The sequence below is a fragment of the Sceloporus occidentalis genome, unplaced genomic scaffold (assembly GCF_023333645.1).
Source record: "Sceloporus occidentalis isolate IW3139 unplaced genomic scaffold, rSceOcc1.0.p SCAF_3, whole genome shotgun sequence".
NCBI classification, from domain to species: Eukaryota; Metazoa; Chordata; class Lepidosauria; order Squamata; family Phrynosomatidae; genus Sceloporus; species Sceloporus occidentalis.
In genome coordinates this window covers 216,879,590-216,898,612 of record NW_028316983.1, presented here as the reverse complement: position 1 = coordinate 216,898,612, position 19,023 = coordinate 216,879,590, and the positions used below count along the sequence as shown (strand labels likewise).

Below are 19,023 nucleotides of genomic sequence, written 5' to 3'. Positions count from 1 at the left end.
CCTAAGAACACCTTTACATACATTTTAAAATTACAGCACTATGATATACAAACTGTTAGGAGTCAATATAGGGCAGCATTTTTGGAACATATTATGACTGCATAGTTGAGTTGTAGAATACTTTCACTGAGGTACTTCTATGATTCACTTAATTCCACTAGATTAATTCAATTGAAGCCTATGGGAAACCTCTCAGACCACAAACAAGTGTGTTGCTTTTTAGTGGTTGAAAAATCCTAGGCTTTATGGTGAAATCCTAATGTCATATGAAATCTATAGGAATTCTACCATTGCGAAGGTATCCACAGCTCAATGGCAAAGCATGTGTTTTATATCCAAAAAGTCCAAAGATGGGGATCTACGTAAAAGGATTAGGTAGTAGCTGATGAGAAATCTTGGAGAGTTGCTACCCATCAGTATAGCTCACATTGGCCTTGATAGAGAAATAATCTGACCAGGTATAAGAAATATGGTTCTTTTAGCACCTTTGAGATTAACTGAGAGAAAGAGGGTTGTAACATAAAGTTTCATATACTGGGTCTACTTCATCAGATGTATTTTATGCTACACACTTCAATTAATGTCAAAGGTGCTACAAGATCATTTTGCATACTGATTTAACTAACACAGTTTGTTTGAATACTGCTACAGATATGAGACTGTTTACAATGTTCCTACAAATAATTAACAAATAATTAAATATTCGGTTCTGACCTGTGTTTAATCTGCAATATTAACTGTTCAATACAGTATTCATTTGTTTCCTCCCCCACTCTGAAACTAAACAATGCAGACCTAAATCCAGCTTAATTCTAAGCAAAAATTTCCAGTAGCCAAGTTGTTCTGGATTATACCTTTGTGCAAGCAGCTGTGCAAAACAGATATATAACTGTTTTCACAGTAAAAAGTATGTTGACTGTCTCTCCCATAAATACATAACCACTAGCAGAGTGAGGCTTGTACCAGGACAATGATGCAATAGAGTTTAAAGGTTTTAATAATAAAACACTGACTTTAAAATGTAATGATAAAGTATTGGCTATCGGATTATTGTTACTGCTTTTGTTATTTTTCACTAAAGAGTGATCTAATGTTACAATGTAAATAGCAGGGCTTTGTGCTTCAAACCAGCTGTGATATGTGCATTTTTGTTTTTTTTCCTTTTGTTGTTGTCAATAGAAAAGATTGATCTCTGGGCTGGTGAACGTAATATCTGTCCCAGTCAGAAAAGGAGAAAGGAAATTAGCAGGACGATTGGTGGAGAATGATATCTGTCAAAAGAAACACTTGGAGAGCACTGAGTTTAGTAATAGGTGACTGCCGGAAAAAAGGGAACTTTGAATTTTGCCAAGGTAAGGAACAGATTTGTAATTAAAATGTTATTTTTGAAAAATAAATTAAATTGATTAATTTGTACCTTGTCTTTATTTAACTGTGCCTATAAATCTTTTTCTTGTTATTTCATTCCTACCCCTCCTGAATTATTTGGAATCATAACCTTGTAGAGCTTTCAGATTTTGGATGGGATGGATGAAGAATTTGTACTAGAAAAAGGAACTGCTGTATTGAAACCTACCTCAAAGAATGAACAGTCTAATCAAGGGAAGAGATCAGATTTGTGATCTACTTTTTCTGCCCATGGGCACATTTATTGTTTAGCTTAGAAAAAAATGTTTTGCAGTAAAATTCCCAGATTATCCCAGTTTGCATGGCCACCTTATGGACTGGAAATTCTGGAGGCTATAGTCCAAAAATAACTCTTTCTGCATCTGATCTGTCTCACCTCCAGCTGATCTTGCAGTCATATTTTCACTGCAAAATTCAAAACCATGCATTTTCTGCTGTTCATAGGCCAAATTGTTATGATCCTTCTGTGGTCCTTCTGTGGTCTCTGACACAAGGAACTTACAGTGTAAAATTCCATACAAGGAAAACATTAGACAAAGGAAAGGGGAAGCGTGTATGGTTCAGTAAAGAAGTAATATGCAATTGGGTCCCTCAGCTAGGGTTCCCTTTCCGCAGTGTGAGAAAGAACTGCTTTTTGCAGGCTCTTTTCGTGCTGTGGAAAGGCCAGATCAGGACTGCAGTGTGCAGTTGTTGTGGCCCCATTCTGGTGAGGAAAAGGATGGTATGGAGCTGCCCCTTAGAGGCGGTCTGTTGAGCCCCATTGTTACAAATATAGTTGTGCCTGGATTACTGAATATTTCTAAGTTGAGACGTCACTATATTTTCAGCCAGTGTTTTGATCTATATTTACATGCATGCATAAAGTACAAAGGGTATAATGTGCATCCATTACAGATGAAAACTCTGATACATTCTGAGCTTTTGGAAGCAGTCCTCAAAAACTGCAGCTATTTCCTGCCATTTTGAACTCTTCAATCTACAAAAACTTTATTTACCCATAGCTCTGTCCAAAAGAGGGCATGAGTCATTTTTCATGCATCCTTCAATATGCCCTTTCCATATGGGAGTAGATCTTATTAACTCTTCAACTGTGGAAAATTTTCCCATCATTGGATCCCCCCCATTACCCCCCCCAGCACACTTCACTTGAAACTTCTCCAGATGTTTCATCCAAGCAGACCCCTTCATAATTCACCTCTTTTACAAAGTATTTGCAAAACACTGAGGGGAAGATGGTTCAAGAATCTCCTCTAATGGTTCATGGGTTTCCTTTCCAGAAAAGTCTGAGTAACATGAGAAGTTGGGCTTACTGCCATGTGATACAATAGTTTTGAGGGATTCTGCTGTTTGGAGTCCCCAGTCATATTTTTTCCAAGCCCTGGATTCAGTGAGACATACTCTAAGAAACCACAATCAAATGAGGCCTCTTTAACTCTTTAGATATTTCATTGAGAATGTTAAGTGCATGCTTAGTTCTTTCCCACCAAAATCTATGTGTTCTAAAATCAGTTATGTTGCATTATAATAACCATAGACCTCAATAAATTCTAAAAGGCATGTCAATAAACTTGGATCCTAAAAGCATCTGTCATAAGTAGGCACATCTGTCTAGTATCCAGTTTGGAAATTTGGCCACTGATTCTAACCTGATTTGAAATTTTGTCAAACAAAATGAGAAACAATCCTGTTGAGCGTCTTCTTGAACCCAAACAGCTGCCTTTAAAAACGTCATGCAGCTGCAATGCATGCCACAAACTTCTTCCGAGTTTATTTTAATGGATATATTTCTTTTATTTTTAAAAAATAAGTTGCCCTTCCAAATGGTGTGATTAAGCATCAGATTTCATCTGCTTGCTAATGAAAAACAGAGATGAGGTTATGCTGAAATAATCGCATTTCCCTTCAGAGAAATCTGAAGCATTGTTAAATAAGGTGGTCTGTTGAAATATTTTGCTTCTTATTTGCTACCTAAGCCAGCTATTGATAATATAATGAATTACTGATTCTAGCACAGGTGACTGTAGGCACGGATAGTGTTAAAAGTGCTTGCTTCGGCTTGAATATTTAAAGGCTTTCTTAATCTGCTGATCTGAAAATGATAACATCAAATGCCATTCTTTCTGCTGATGAAAATTTAAATTCCCATTCAGACATGAAACGCACTGGGTGACATTGGTCACTCCATCAGCACATCCTGCCTCACAGAGTTGTGAGAACAACATCTACACTAGAGAAAGTGTGCTCCTGAGGTCACTGGAGTAAGGGAAGGATAGAAATCTAGTACTATGTAATTGGAGGAAGCTGAGGGTTTAAAACCCTAATATTTGGACTAAGAAAAGAGCCAGCATGATGTAGTGGTTTGAGCCTTTGACTAGGACTCTGGAGACCAGGCTTCAAATCCCAGCTTGGCCATGAAACCCAATGGATGACCTTGGGCAAGTTACACTCTCTCAGCCTGAGAGGATGGCAATGGCAAACCCTCTCTGAAGAAACTTGTCAAGAAAATCCCCATGATAGAGTTGCCATAAGTAGGAAACGACTTGAAGACACATGACGACGATGACAAAATATTACTGTTAGGCAACTTGAAGGCACACACATTATTACTACCATTGCTATTGCTATTGTACTACTAAGATTATTTTAAATTTATAGGAGTTCAGTGCTTCTCACATTAATTGCATTAATTAACCACTATTATTTTTTACATTTATATTTCCTTTCTTCCAAGGAACTCAGAGTTGTATAAATAATCCCCACCCCTTTTATCCTCTGTAACCATGTCAGGTAGCAATGCTATTAGGTAGATTGGGCTCAAAGAGTCTGATCCTAGTACATCTGGCAGCTTCATGTCTGAGTGGGAATTCAAACCTAGTTTACTGTGATCATAACCTGATTTTCTGACCATACCCATGTAGTGTTATTATGCCCATTAACTTTATCTTCAAATTGTATCTTAGGACTGAGCTAAGAAAGTATGGTTGCCTAAGACCATCTATAGCAGCCTGGTGATGATGCAAGTTGTAGCCAAGTACATCTGGACAGAAGTAGGTTGGATTAGGCTGACCTAGGCTAAATTTGCACTGTAGAAATAATGCAGTTTTACACATGGAGTCTTGGGATTTGTAGTTTGTTGTGGCACCAGAAATAGAAATTCTGTCTCTGACAAAGAAGGATAAATATCTCACAAAACTCCAAATTCTAGAATTCCATAGCACTGAACCATGGCAATTAAAGCAGTGTCAAAGTGCATTATTTCTACAGTGCAAAATCAGTCCTAGAGAGTTCAAGACTCATGTGCACAATTCATTTCTATTTCTGACCTACCTCACACCTCAATTTTTTACCCAATATGCCCAACTAAATTTGCTGTGGTAAAAAGCCCATTTTGTCTTGACGGAGACTATACTGAGATGGAAGCTAGGCATATGGATTTCCCAGGTTCACAAAACCTGCAACTACTGTTGCTTCCTGGGCTTATACAAAGGGAAGAATTAATTGTTACAAGGAACATTGGGTTGCCATTTAAAACAGGAATCCCGTCTCATTTCCAGAATCCCCTCCCACTAATACATCTGTTTCAGTTTAATCTATGTACTTATATCATTATGATGTGCATTTCCCTGTCCCTGTATCATATTGTTTTGCCAGGCCTTTGGTGATTAAAGCTGTTTTTGACCTAATTTCAAAGGATGTCTTGTTTTTATGTTGTCATGATGTTATTGGATTTTTTATACATCACTTTGAGAATGCTGGTAGACAGAATAATGCTAAATAAATACAGTAGCAGAAATTAGATGACAGATAGATAGATGATAGATAGATAGATAGATAGATGATAGATAGATAGATAGATAGATATTCCTATCTGCATTTGGTGTGGATCACAAGAATCCCAACATATCTTGTAAATCAAAGATTATGTGAAAGATAAAGTGAAGTTTCTACATGGGGCTTATGTCCATTTTAGGTCCAGGAGAGGCTCCCCTTAACAAGAATTGATACAGAAATCAAATTCTAGGTCATTTCATGTTGACAAAATGACCTCTTCTGAGCATAACATTGGCCCAGAGGTGGGTCAAATAGTTCTTAAATTCTGGCCAATCCCCCTAAGGGAGTAGAAAGGGAGATTTTGGAGCAAAAACTAACAGTTTTTTGTGGTGAAGTAGAGCTATGGTCTTATGGGAGCCTGTTGCCTCCAACCCACATTTGCCCATCTCTGTCCAAAATTGTTTAGAAACCAAACACCTTGAAGAAACGCCCTCCTGAACAATCCTTCCCTCTCCCAGAGATCTTCAGAGAAGACTCTTCTCTGTGTATCCATGTTGTGAGGGGTACACTGTCACTGGTGGTGAGATCTGAAGCTGCAGCATTGGCATCAGCCATTTGTTATCTGTCATCCTTAGAGTAACACTTGATGCTAATGCTGTCTTCTTTTTGGTATCAAATTAACACTGTTCTCCTTCTGCTGGTATTTGGAAGGTGATTTTGCAATGTAAAAAGATACATTTGTTAAACATTTTAACTCTTTAAAAAGCTTTTGTTTGTCAATTTACTAGTGTTAGGGGCTTTTATGCCTCTGTTATTTTACCATTGTTATGGTATATTAGGTTATACAGTATTACATTCTTAGTTTTATGTAAATCATCCTAGGACTGCATTTTGTAATGAAAAAGAAGTACAAATGCTTAAAAAAATAAATACCTTGCAGAGTAACTCTTTTGTTCCATGTTCTGTTTTGTTTCTACATCCAGTTGAACACATGTGCATTTCAAGTAGGTTAGTTGATGTATCTTTTAAAAGGAAAGTGAATAAGAATTTGTGAAAAGGAAATTCCTGGTTTCTTCCTGACCACTAGAAGAAATAATATGTTCTATGCCCTAGATCAAATAGCCCCTTAATTTCAGGGGAGCAAATATACATCCTCAGATCTTGGTTCTTTAAATTGTCAATTCTTGGGCAACTGTTTCAGAAATTGCTGTTTGAACAGAAATCATTTATGTGAATAAGATATGTAAGTATATTTTGTGATATTTAGCTTCAGATTTGTCACAGACCAGTATTTTTTTTCCCTCCAGCTCACAAGAGGTTTGGTTGTGGCTTGCTGGCATGGTGTTAGTTGGAAATGTGGATTAATTTGAGAAGCATGAATAGGTTTTAAAAAATGGCTGCCACAGAGAAGAGGTACTGTCTTCTTTTTTGTCATCTTTGTGTGGTCCTCCCCAGAGGGGAGAACCAGACTTGATGGTTTCAAGTTATATGAGGGTAGATTTGAATTGAACATTAGAAGGAAATTAGAAGGTAAGAACAATGTAGGAATGGAACCAGTTACAAAAGAGATGATGGGGTCTCTTTCCCTGGATATCTTCCAGAGGCTGGACAGCTACCCGTTAGGGATGCTCTAGCTAGAATTCCAGCATTGCACAGGTGGGTAGACACCATGACTCACAAGGCCATCCCAACTCTATGATTCTGTGAAAGCAACATTCTTGTATCAGTTCACACACTTATGAGCATAGCTCTACCAACATTATCAACTTTGAAACCCCATGAATTACAAACGAAGAGATTTATATTTCCTCGTTGATGTCAGTTGGTCCTTAAATCTTTCAAGTTTGGCAAGATTCCAGACAATTTTTTCCTCTCTTTTTTTCTGAAAAACATGATCTAGGTACTTGTAGGCCATTTCTTTTCTTGCTATTACTGGAGAATAAGGAGAAACAAAGACACTTTGTTGTTATTGCTGTTCTTACTCTTGTTGTTGTGTGCCTTTTAAGTGGTTTCCAACTTATGGTGACCCTAAGGTGACTCTACCATGGGGTTTTCTTTGCAAGATTGATCCAGAGGAAGGTTGTCATTGCCTTCCTCTGGGGTTGAGAGAATGTGACATGCCCAAGATCACCTAGTGAGTTTTCATGGTTGAGCAAGGATTTGAACCCTGGTCTCCCAGAGTCTTAGTCCAATACTCACTCTTGTACCTTAATGACAAACTCTTACCCTACATGGAATAAACTTTCACAAACAATATCCTTCTTCATCAAATACATGTGCTATCTTCAATCTTTAAAAAAATAAAGAAGAAGAAAAGACAAATTTCATATTGGAGATCATTAGAAAATGAATTGGAATTAAAATTGCCAGTTCTCACCTTTCCAAAGAGCCTGTCCACACCCTCTGTCTCTACAAATTGCCATTTTTGCAATAGTGAGCTGTTTTCCTCTGGAATAATGAACTGGGACACTGCACAATATCCAGCCTCAATTATTTTTGAAACTAGATGTGGAATGGAATTACTGTCAACAATGGTCCTATTAAAGCATCCATAAATTTATCCTGTGCTTAGAGGAAGGAGTGGGACTTCTCTGGATGAAGAATTTGGGAAGTTGTAGTCCAAAAAATAACTTTCATGGCTGATACTGGAAGCTAAGGACTCATGTAGTCTCTCAGTGAAGCACTGAGCAACCAAAGCATTGCTTTTACTTTTGAAAGACCCACTGACCAATGGTTGTATTACAAGGACTGATGCCTTAGGACCTATGCATATTGTTGTGGTAGATGGATGCTCACTGCAACAGTCCAAGATTTCACCACAGAAACATGAATTATTATGAATATGTCCTGGCATCTTGGTTGTTTGAACATTTGCTTCTGAGGACCATATTGCAGTGCATGTTGAAATGTATGATTTTTCTGTGTCTATATGTGTGCCTGTATGTGCATGTATGCATGTGCAAGTGAAAACCTAACTGTGGAGGATCAAACTTGGAGTTATGAAAGGTAGGGAGTGTTAGTAATCCCCTCAGTGTTGTGGTGTGTGTGGAGCTATTTGTCACAAATGGGAAGCTGTCAGTATGAGTAATGGGTAACAGTGGAGATTGAACTAGTACAGTAAGTTTGGCCCCACTGCTGTTCTTGGCTCAGGCCAGTGCATTTCTCTCTGCTTCCTTGTAAGCAATCAATAGGATGGCACACATTCATTATTCAGAGAAGAATCAAGGATAATGGTATGGAAACCTACTGAACCAATGTAAGAGACCACCTTTTTTTTGTAAGCCACTTTGAGTCCCAAACTGGGAAAAAGGTGAGATAAGATTTGGATTGCCATACCTTCAGTTCAGTTAGATGTTAAATGTTAAGAGAGATATCCTTGCCAGGAGGGGTTAGGGGACAAAAGCAGAATTGCTTGGTTATATCTACTGATGACCTTGTCCTGCAAGCTCTGAAAGGTACCAGCTGCCACTGCTCCAAGATCATCTAATTCACACCCCCTCCATGTCCCTCCATTCATGCTCTGCCCACATCACTTTGATCTTATCATTTGTAGACTTCTCCTGCCACATGTATAAGCTCTTGGACCTGGAGGTGAGGGGAGTCCTGAGTCAATACTGTTTGGATGCCATTCGGAAGCCATAACATTGAAAATGTTTCTAGATGGAGATGCTTTTAGCTAGTGGGATGGCCAATCTGTTCAAGGTTTTAAACTGAATTTTAAATGAACTATACAAAGCAATGAACCCACTCCCTAAAATAGAATGGTGCAAAGTCCTTGGAGTTTCACACCACTCTGGGGAAGTAGGAAGCATATCAGCACCTTGGATAGCTCTTTCAAGTTAAGACTAGAATAATTGAAACAAAATTGGAAGAGACCACAAGGGCTATCCAGTCCATCCCCCTGCTATGCAGAATACACAACCATAGCATTTCTAACTGATAACCATCCAGTCTTCATTTAAAACTCCAAAGAAGGAGACTCCATCACACACAGAAGCAGTGTATTCCACTGTCGGACATCAATTGCCATCAGGATGTTCTTCCTAAAGTTTAGGTGGAATCTCTTTTCCTGTAGCTCGAATCCATTGCTCCATGGTGTAGTCTCTGGAGCAGCAGAAAACAAGCTTGCTGCATCCTCAATATGACATCCCTTCAAATATTTAAACATGGCTATCATTTATTTATTTCATTTGTATGCCACCTTTCTTCCAGAAAGGACCCAAGGTAGCCCACAGATAAAAACATTTTTTAAAACTTTACATTAAAATTTAAAACAGTTAAACTTCTCTATACCCATGCTACCTCTTAATCTCCTTTTCTCCAGGCCAAAGTTAGCCAACTCCACAAGCCAACCTTCATAGGGCATGGTTTCCAAAACTTCACAATTTTGGTCCCCTTCCAGCTTGTCAAGTATGCCAAGGTGTAGAACAGGATTGTGATGCCCAGAAGTGTATGCTATTCCAATGAAGTTTGACCAAAGCAGAATATACTATTACTTTCCTTGATCCAGATGCTACACTCCTGTTGATGCAGCCTAGGATCATATTAGCTTTTTAGCTGCTGCATTACACTGTTGGCTTATGTTCAGCTCATACTCTACTAAGACTCCAGTTACAGTGCAAGGAATATAGTGGAAAGGAAATAGCAAAATGCAGCTCACCTCAGTTCTGATTCTGACCACCTCTTAAAAGCCCCTACACACCTTTTTTTGGTGTGATGTGATACATTCCTACTTTGTCAACATCATCACAGGCAAGGCAGTCCACAAAGTATATGCAAGAATTGCTCCCCCCCCCCCCTTCCCAAGTAGATATAACTGAATAGATTGGGCCCTTGGAAGGCCTGGAAGGGACCTTGTCACTTGTAGGGTTGCAAATACATGTCAGGCCAACGATTCCTTTGATAGGCAGATCACTGTTTAATAGTTCTGCCTGGTAGCTGCTATTTCTTCATTGGGACTAATAGCTAGGAAGCAGTTCCTTGACAGGTGGGAAATATCTTTGTATTTTGGAAGGAAATAGCAATCTGAGCTTGGACAAAGTGAAACCCCTCCAAGATGAGGGTAGGGGTGTAGATGAGACAGCAGCTGGAAGCAGTTGGAGGATCCAGAAGCAGAGAGAAAGAGAGACAGAATGAGGTTTTAGCTTGAGTTAGCTGAAACAAGGGGGCTGTCTGGGGAATCATCTGCCTCAAAGGAGCGTCTGTTCACCTCCACTGCTGTTCCACTTGTATATTTGTAAATAAAGCAATCATGACTAAGAAGACAGCATAGAGGTCCAGTGGTGTGTTTTTGTTTTGGGTTTGTTGTTGTTGTTGTTCAAAAGAAAACTGAATGCATAGTGCTGTCCTCCGAGCTTCACAGCACTTTGGAGAAGTAGGGAGCATATCACAGTCTATAACTAAAAAAACCCAGAAACTTTTAGAACATTTACAATGATTGAATGAAAGAAAATATTGTTATTGATAAATAACAACGAAAAATCCTCAGCTTTTACAATGCAGTTATCTTAAATTAGTTATCTCTTTAATTCAGCCTAAACATTATCTTTTGAGACAGGTGTGTGTGTGTGTGTGTGTGTGAGAGAGAGAGAGAGAGAGAGAGAGAGCATGGAAGAGCAAGAGAGCACATTTTCTTCTTGGTAATATACTAGAGGCCTGATAACATTAATGGGCTTTGCCTCACACAGAGTTCTGAGTATATTGTACCACTGCTCACTGATCCTAGGTCAGTGTGATGCGTGAAATCAATTTATTTGAATCTCTTTGCCTCTATAGGAATTTGGCAGCATGCCAGTTGTTTTCATTTAATGTTCTTTGTGTTGAACATGGACAAGCAGGCTTGCTTTTGTACTCTCCTTCTTTCTTGTCTTTCAGCCTATGCTCCATTCTACATAGTCTTGAAAGGAAGGAGGATGTTACTTATTTTTTCTATTTTATTTTATTTTATTTCCTTTTTTTAAAAAAATCTACCCTATTTTGCTTCAAATGGCATTTTTAAACAGTTAGAAATTAGGTCAGTTGCAAGACTGTTTCTGTGTGTGCTTGTGTTGCTTGCCAGTTGTATATTTTGCATTAGATAATGTCAAAGTTGTTAGGTTTGTGGGCAAAAGTAAATACGATTTTAAAAATCTTGAATAGTAGAATGTGATGGAACAAAGGACAAAGGAACATTCAAAAATATCTTCCTAGTGTATAACATTGCCTAATATTTCTTTGAACCATCCAGAGTACTAATTACAGTTTTAATAGAACAATGAAGAACAATAGATTAATGTCACTTCTTCAGTTTTCTAACAAGCGCAAATGTTGTGCAAAATCAATATATATATATTGAACTTAATATATTATTTGCTCATTTTGCATTATATATTCTATCATCTAGCCTATCCCAAGTTAGTGCAATGGTTACCCAAACCATGCAGAATGTTTACTGAAGAATAATCATTTTTCTTTCCTCCTTTTTTTCCTTTTAAAATGATAAATTAAAAGTCTGTTTACACAGCATAAATATTTTTAATTCAATATAAGGAAAGCAACAGCTAAAAAGATTGGTCAAATTAATTTACAAGATTTGTTTCCAAGTGGAGGGAGGATGTGTGTGTGTGTGTGAGAGAGAGAGAGAGAGAGAGAGAGAGCATACACACATATAGAAGATTGTGTTGATGCTCCAGGCAGTTCTTGCGGAAGTAGATATGCAGAACTGTGGAGCCGCACCACCGGGGTCAGGCTCCTACACTTCAGCCTCTGCTTCCTTGTTTAATTACCTGAAGAGCAAAACATCCAATCTGAAAGTGTGTGAAAATGCTGTATCTCTCCCTGCAGTTTGCCGCTCTGACATCCTGCAAAGCCAACCCGGTCTGTCTGCAAACGTCAGGGCCGGTTCCTGACAGCCGGCTATCTCTGCCGGGCTTGAGTTCCTTTCATTCAGGAGGTATTGTGTGCAAGAGGGTTTGGTCAGGAATGTGAGGTTCCTGCCGGTGCTGTTTTCTCCATCCTGACAACACTGGCAAGGCAGCAGGCAGAGTGTTGTTTTCCCCTTTCAAATGTGTGTGTGTGAAAAAAGAAAATAAAGGGAAGAGGTTGGCTCTTTTTATTCTTTTCCTTTACAGTTCCGGCACTGGTATAGTAGTCCTAAAACTGTTACTAACATGCACCACCACCACACTCTAATTGTGTGCTTCTGAGCCTGAAGTATTCCATTTTTGTTTTAGCTTAAGATTCTTCTGACAATTTTATATGAAAATCCCTTATAATACACACACACACACACACGTACGTAAGCTGTGTCCATTGGCTGGTGACTTGTCCATTGGCTGGTGACTTGTAACTGGAATAGCTTGCATCTTAGTATCCTTCTGATGTTCTCCCATTCAGGGTGAAGGAACACTGTTCTACTAGGTGCTGAAATAATAATGAAACCATTTAAATACCATTTTTGGATGTTGAAAATGTGTATAGGATTGGAAATGTGTATAGAGTACGTGTGTGTACGTGTGTGTGTGTGTGTGTGTGTGTGTGTGTGTGTGTGTGTGAAAGGGTAAGAATTATGGTGCATGTGAGAATGATATTGAAGTCACAACAATTGACTGTGCTGAAGTGGTTTGTATGTTTGTTTGTTTTTGGAGACTTAAAGTCCATAAATGCAGCTTTTTCAAGCTATGGTCTATATGACAATATTTATTTAAGAAAACATCCAAACATTATCAGTAAGAGAGGAGGGACCTTGCTAGGCAGAAAAATTCTTTAGGACTCTATCATTGTGAATATATACTATAAAAATAATAGTTTGACACCACGTTAAGTGCTGTAGCTCCATCCTATGGAATCTTAGGATTTGTAGTTTTAAGGTCTTTAGCCTTCTTTGCCAAAGAGTCCTGGTGCCTCACAAAACTATAAATCCCAAGATTCTGTAGGATGGAGCCATGGCAGTTAAAAATGGTGACAAACTGCATTATTTTTATAGTGTGGATGCACCCTCAGAAATGGAGAACAGATGGTAAGGATTCTGATGGAGAAGTAAAATAAACTTCAAAAGTTAAGATTTCTGTTGGAGAAAACTTGTATTGGTGTCTAGGGTACAATCCCAGTAGAGCATACCAAGAGACATAGAGTACTGTGGCTGTTGTTATGTGCCCCCAAGTCATTTCCAATTTACAACAAGCCTAAGAAGAACTTATTATGGTTTTCTTGGCAGAATATGTTCAGAGGAGCTTTTCCTTTGTTTTTCTCTGAGGCTGTGTGAGTTGTCCAGGGTCACCCAGTGGGTTTCCATGGCTGAGCAGGGATTTGAACCCTGGTCTCCAGAGTCATAGGTTAGTGCTGAAACCACTTCACCATTCTGGCTTGCTGGCCATCTTCACAGTGGGTGGAAAGTGAAGTATACAGTCAAAGGATGCATACTGCCAATTGAAAGCTCCCTGTGGGAGCAGAAACCTGTATTATCATGTCCTTCTGCCACAAATAGTCAGATGTTGTTGGAAGAAGAATGAGTCTGGATCAGAGAGCATCTGGAATCCACAGTATTCAAAACCTCATCATTCCTTCAGTATTCCCCAAACGTGACAGGAGACATTTATACTACCTTTCCAAGATGGACCTCTCAAATGTGATACCAAATTTGCTAAAAGCCTGGGTGTTATTTTTGTCAGGCTCTGTGTAGTTCACTAAACAAAATTTCATAGTATAAACAATGGAATTAATTTAAAGAGTATGAAATAAATAAGAAGAGTTAAAACCTTTGATCTCAAATTAAAAATTTTTTACAAGGCAACCATGTAAAAATAACATGGGATGAAGCTAGTCCCACTCCCATTGGGAGAGAATTATGTAGTTGAGGTGTCCCACAGAGAAGTCCTGCTTCACACTCCTACCAACTCAACCACTTTTGTTGGTGTGACATAAAATAGGACTGCAGAAGATTTAAAGTAAAGGCCTATTCAGGCATTCTGTTACCTGCAAGAAGGGACCATGACAGCTCAGCCCTTCTCACATGGAATGATATGATCAGAAGATGAGAGGCTCCTCTATACATTTTTCATCTGGACAGATCACATGAATATTGTCCATGTGTGGAGGAGGCTCTTTTCAGATGCTTACTCTCCAAATGAGGACATCATGACAAGGGAAGCAAAGACAGGTTTAGTTTTTTCCTCCTTGCTTGTAAACTTAAAATAAATAAGAGAACATCTGGATATAGGGGTCAATAAGCCTATGTCCTATGGAAAATGGGAAGAACTTAGATGTAGTTGCTGGACCAATTTGACTTCTATCATCCATACTGATTAAGACTGTTCTACACCTTGGCATACTTTACTGGGCTGCTAGGTACTGCAGGGGAGCAGTGAGACAAATGAGAGACAACTTCCTTGACAGAAAGAGCTGTTCAACATGGAATCCGCTGCTTCAGAATGTGCTGCTTTCTCCTTCTTTGGAGATTTTTAAATAGAGGCTTGGATGGCCATCTGTCATAAGTGTTTCGATTGTGCATTTCTGCATGGTAGGGGGTTTGACTGGATGGCCCTTGTGGTGTCTTCCAACTCTATGGTTCTATGATTTTGTAGTACTTTTCTATTTAGGCTTCTGTAGCATCCACCAGATTTAGCACTGCTTGTACAGTAGTCTGAGTACCTAGGTAACCTAATAACAAAACCAGCACTACACAGTAAGTAACCATGTTTCCAGCCTTTATCAGCTGCTGTGGAGCAGCTTTTCCATCAGCAAACTGAAAGTTTACAAACTGGTAATTATTTTCATGAGACCCAGAGCAGCGGTCTAGAACACTGGGAAACCAGGGTTCAAATCCCAGCTCAGCCATGGAAAGCTAATGGATGAACTTGAGCAAGTCACACTCTCTCAACCACAGAGGACGACAAGGGCAAACAAATTCTAAACAAATTATACAAAGAAAATCCCATGATATGTTTGCCTTAGGGTCGCCATAAGTCAGAAATGACTTCAAGGCACACACCAACAACAGCAACACCAAACAATTTCCACATAATGAAGGGACTGTGTTTTTTCCTCCTCACTTTTGCACTTCAAGCTGATAATTAAACTATTTAGTCCTTTTGCAGGTTCTGGGAGAATGACAGTTATAATGGAAAGACACAAGACAAGGGATATTAAACTAATAAGACAAAACAGAGGAAATTCAGGTAACCAGGTTGTTAGTATAATGCTAGTTTGGGTAGCATAGGTTCTTCTGTATAACAAATTAATAAATTACACATTTACAGTGGAAAAGATCCTAACGGGAAGGGGAGTTGAACACAATAGCCCTCCCCCTGCAACAATGGTAATTTGAATTTATGTTGAGAATTTTGCAGTGCTGCATATTTGCTCCACCTGGTGGATCTTCTGAATAGTGTCTTAATCCCTGTTAATGATTAAGAGGTGCTCATAACTGAAGCTCAAATGTATTAGCGAGTGGAAAACAACTTTTCAAATTTGTATTATTAAGGACACTGAAAAAGACAGCTTTTAAAAAGAAAACATTAGGATCAGATAGTTTTGCTTGCCCACAACCAGTCATTTCATTAATCTTTATGAAAGCAAAGCATTTCAAACCAATTAATAATAGCAGTTTACCCCCAGTCTCATCTAAAGATTAGCAATTAAATCACTAAATGTACGGCTTTTTGAGGTTATGCATGATCACTGGAACTTGTCTCCCTACCTCCTTGCAAACAGACAATAATTAACGAGCTCTTCCAATAAGAAGCAGCAATGCAATGGGAAAGGTTAGTTGCTACACAGAGGTGTTTATGCAGTGCTCTGGCATGAAAATCTGCATGTCATTACTGCCTCTTACAAACATTGTTTTCTTTGGAATTCTGCAGGCTTTTTGTTAAGCTCTGATCATATCATTCTTTTTGCTAAAGTTTATTTCCTCTCTCCTCTACCCAAAATTCTAAATGGCTCCCTAACAGAAGGTGAAGTTTACAAAATACTAGCTCCATTTGCAAGGGATTTTGAGACCCTTTTGGGGTTTTTTAAAAAGTCTTTAAAATGTCATTCAGAGTCCTCATTAGCATTTATTGTTGCAAGTGTGGAAGCAGAAAATGTGAAATTGGTATGTCATGAATGGCTCCACAGAGCTCTGGAGCCCCGAAATGTTGCCGGCAGTGTGATGTGGGGCAGGCATTGAGAGAAAGCTGTCCAGATGGCTGCCAGCACAGAGCAGAGCTGCAGGTTTTTGTCTTTGGTGCGGAGAGGAGGGAAAGTTCACTGGAGCATACACTATCACCCTTTGCATTTTAACAAAACTAACTCGCTATCTGTCAAAATGGAGAGGTGCTGACACTGGAACAACAACAACAAAAGTTCTCAGTGCAATGTTACAGTCCCCATGAAAGGCTGAAAGCATGTCACAGATATCAAAATATTTCTAAGGGGGGAAAAGGCAAACTGTAATATTTACCTAAAGAAATCATTCTCTATTTAGATAATGCCCACTTAAAAGTGGAAGGTTTTCTCTGACATATTGAAAGAGACATGGATTTAAAAGGCAATGATAAATCTCCGTCACTAAGCAACTTTAGGGTTTTATTTGTGTCCCAAACTAAAGCCCCCCCACACACACACATTACCACACAATATTAGAATTCATTAGTTTTGTGGGAAATACATGGTCAGTTTTTGTAGTAAATATGTTCTGCAATATATTATTGGTATTTGGTATTTTTAAGACCAGAAATTATAATTTGTAGCTGTTAGCATCCCTGAACAAATAGCATTATTCTATAAAGAGACTCAAGTTCTTCAACCATTTGATCACTTTTATATATACAGATATACAGTTTGCAGAACTATCTATATTGCATACTATTTTTTTTGTAAACCTGTGAAGTATGTCACAGCCTGTGAAGAAGGTCATATTTCTTGTTGATGTGTGACTTCAAGTTGTCCAACTTATGGCTACCCTGAAGGGACCCTATCATGGAGTTTTCTTGGCACAATTTGTTCAGGTTTGTCATTGCCTTCCCACAAGGGTGAGAGTATGGAACTTGTCCAAGGTGGGTTTCATGGCTGATCTGTGAATTGAATCCTAGTCTCCAGAGTCATAATCCAATACTCAAACCACTACACCATGCTGGTTCCATATTACAGATGGGAAAACTGAGGATGAAAGAGAATGTTTATACCAAAAGGGCATGAAACTAGGGTTCCAAAATCTTATAACTATTGGTACACATTTTATAGTTTGAAATGATGTTGACAATAATATGTTGATAATAATAATAAAAGCTATCTCAGGGACCGCCTCCTCCTGTACAATCCTCCCCGCGCTCTCCGGTCCTCTGAGAAGAACTTATTGCAGCCTCTAAAATCTAGGCTTGTGGCGACCTCCCAGAGGGCATTCTCTGCTGTCGCCCCCAAACTCTGGAACGACCTGCCAGATGAGATCCGTCAGTTGACATCATTAGACAGCTTTAAAAAAGCTGTCAAGACGGCTCTCTTCCGGCAGGCCTTTCCAGATTAACCATCCCGGCCCAGGTTCCCTGATTCCCTCATTCCTCCCGTGGCCCCATCTTAGTGATGGTTGAGGATCAACAGAGGGATATCAGGGGTTTTAGTTTTTAATTGTTGTTTTTATGCTTGATATTGTGTTTTTAATATGTTATACTGTTTAATACTGTCTTAAGGGGGGGAGGGATAAAGTGTTTTTAATTGTTGTATTTTATATTTTACTGTTGTCAACCGCCCGGATTGGTTTCCCATAGGGCGGTATACAAATAATAATAATAATAATAATAATAATAATAATAATAATTATTATTATTATTGCTGTTCCTTTTAGTGTTCCTGTCCTATAAACCATTATTTGAAACAATATTTATACTGTCTAAGGTCCAAGACTGTCACACATGTAATATTCTTGTATTTGGCCTGCATTCATGTTACCAGTTGGAATATATTGGTTAATTAGTCCATCTGTAGTAGAGTTTCTGCCTTGATTTTAGTGGATTTAAATGATACTCTTAATAGAGTCCTTTATTGTTAGCATAACAATATGTGTTAATTTGTTTTTCACTAGATTACTATTACTGCTGTTTTATGTATTGTATTCAGATAACCTAAGTTTGCCATTATGTGTATACTAAACAAATCCATGGCCAATCCTACCTTCCTCATACAGATAGATGTGTATGTCTGCTTACAAGTAAGTGCTCAAATTTATACATCATATTTCTAGATCTGCACTAATGTATACACACTTTTTAGGCATGTACCTAAAAGGTATCCTGTATAAGGAAGCCCTGTATGTTATGTTAACACACAAACAAGAGCTGGAAAACTAAATTATGTTGCCTCTCCTCAAACCCCCCCCCCCACATTAGCCTCTAAAAAAATGTGTATATCTCCATTTTCCTAAAATAAATACATGATCTAAAATCCTATCATAGTTATTTTAAGAGACAGCGAGCGTCCTAGATCCAGCATTATGCTAGCTGATGGGGCAAGGCTGGTATAATGGGACTTTCTTCCATCCCATTCCTACAGCATCTCTCCCTGCTGCCTCTAAAACTGTACTGGAGGGTTTCCTAGCCTTCAGAGCAGGTTTCGAGGATGCAGGGGGGCTATGGGGCATTAAGTGGTAGAAATCCCCCCTTCCCATTTGCTGATGGAAGCACTCCCATCAGTGGAATGATAGTGTTGGATGCCACCCAGAGTAAACCATGCCAATAAGGAAGTGTGTAGAGGAAGCTCTTGCCATTTTCTGCTTCTTGTTTTTTAATACATGTATTCAGAGCTGGAATCACATGTTCCATCAAGGCTGTTCCTTAGGGGAAAAAATAGTCTTTTTTTAAAAAAAAAAAACTGAGTGTGGATATTGTCTCATGG

At 38.7% G+C, this 19,023-nt stretch overlaps 1 protein-coding gene across 4 annotated transcripts in view; it reads left to right on the top strand.

The window, feature by feature from the left end:
- Positions 1-19,023, top strand: part of LOC149317488 (protein CBFA2T1-like) — a 182,606-nt gene that overhangs the window by 29,496 nt on the left and 134,087 nt on the right. For 3 of the 4 annotated variants that reach the window (XR_016280642.1, XM_089517604.1, XM_089517605.1), the window contains exon 2: positions 1,180-1,352. The exons of the other annotated variant lie outside the window; for it this stretch is intronic. Coding sequence is in view for 2 of the 3 variants with exons in the window: in XM_089517604.1 (XP_089373730.1) it covers positions 1,265-1,352 (88 nt within the window). In the remaining variant the exon portion in view is untranslated. The remainder of the gene's footprint in view (positions 1-1,179; positions 1,353-19,023) is intronic. 4 annotated transcript variants of the gene reach the window in all.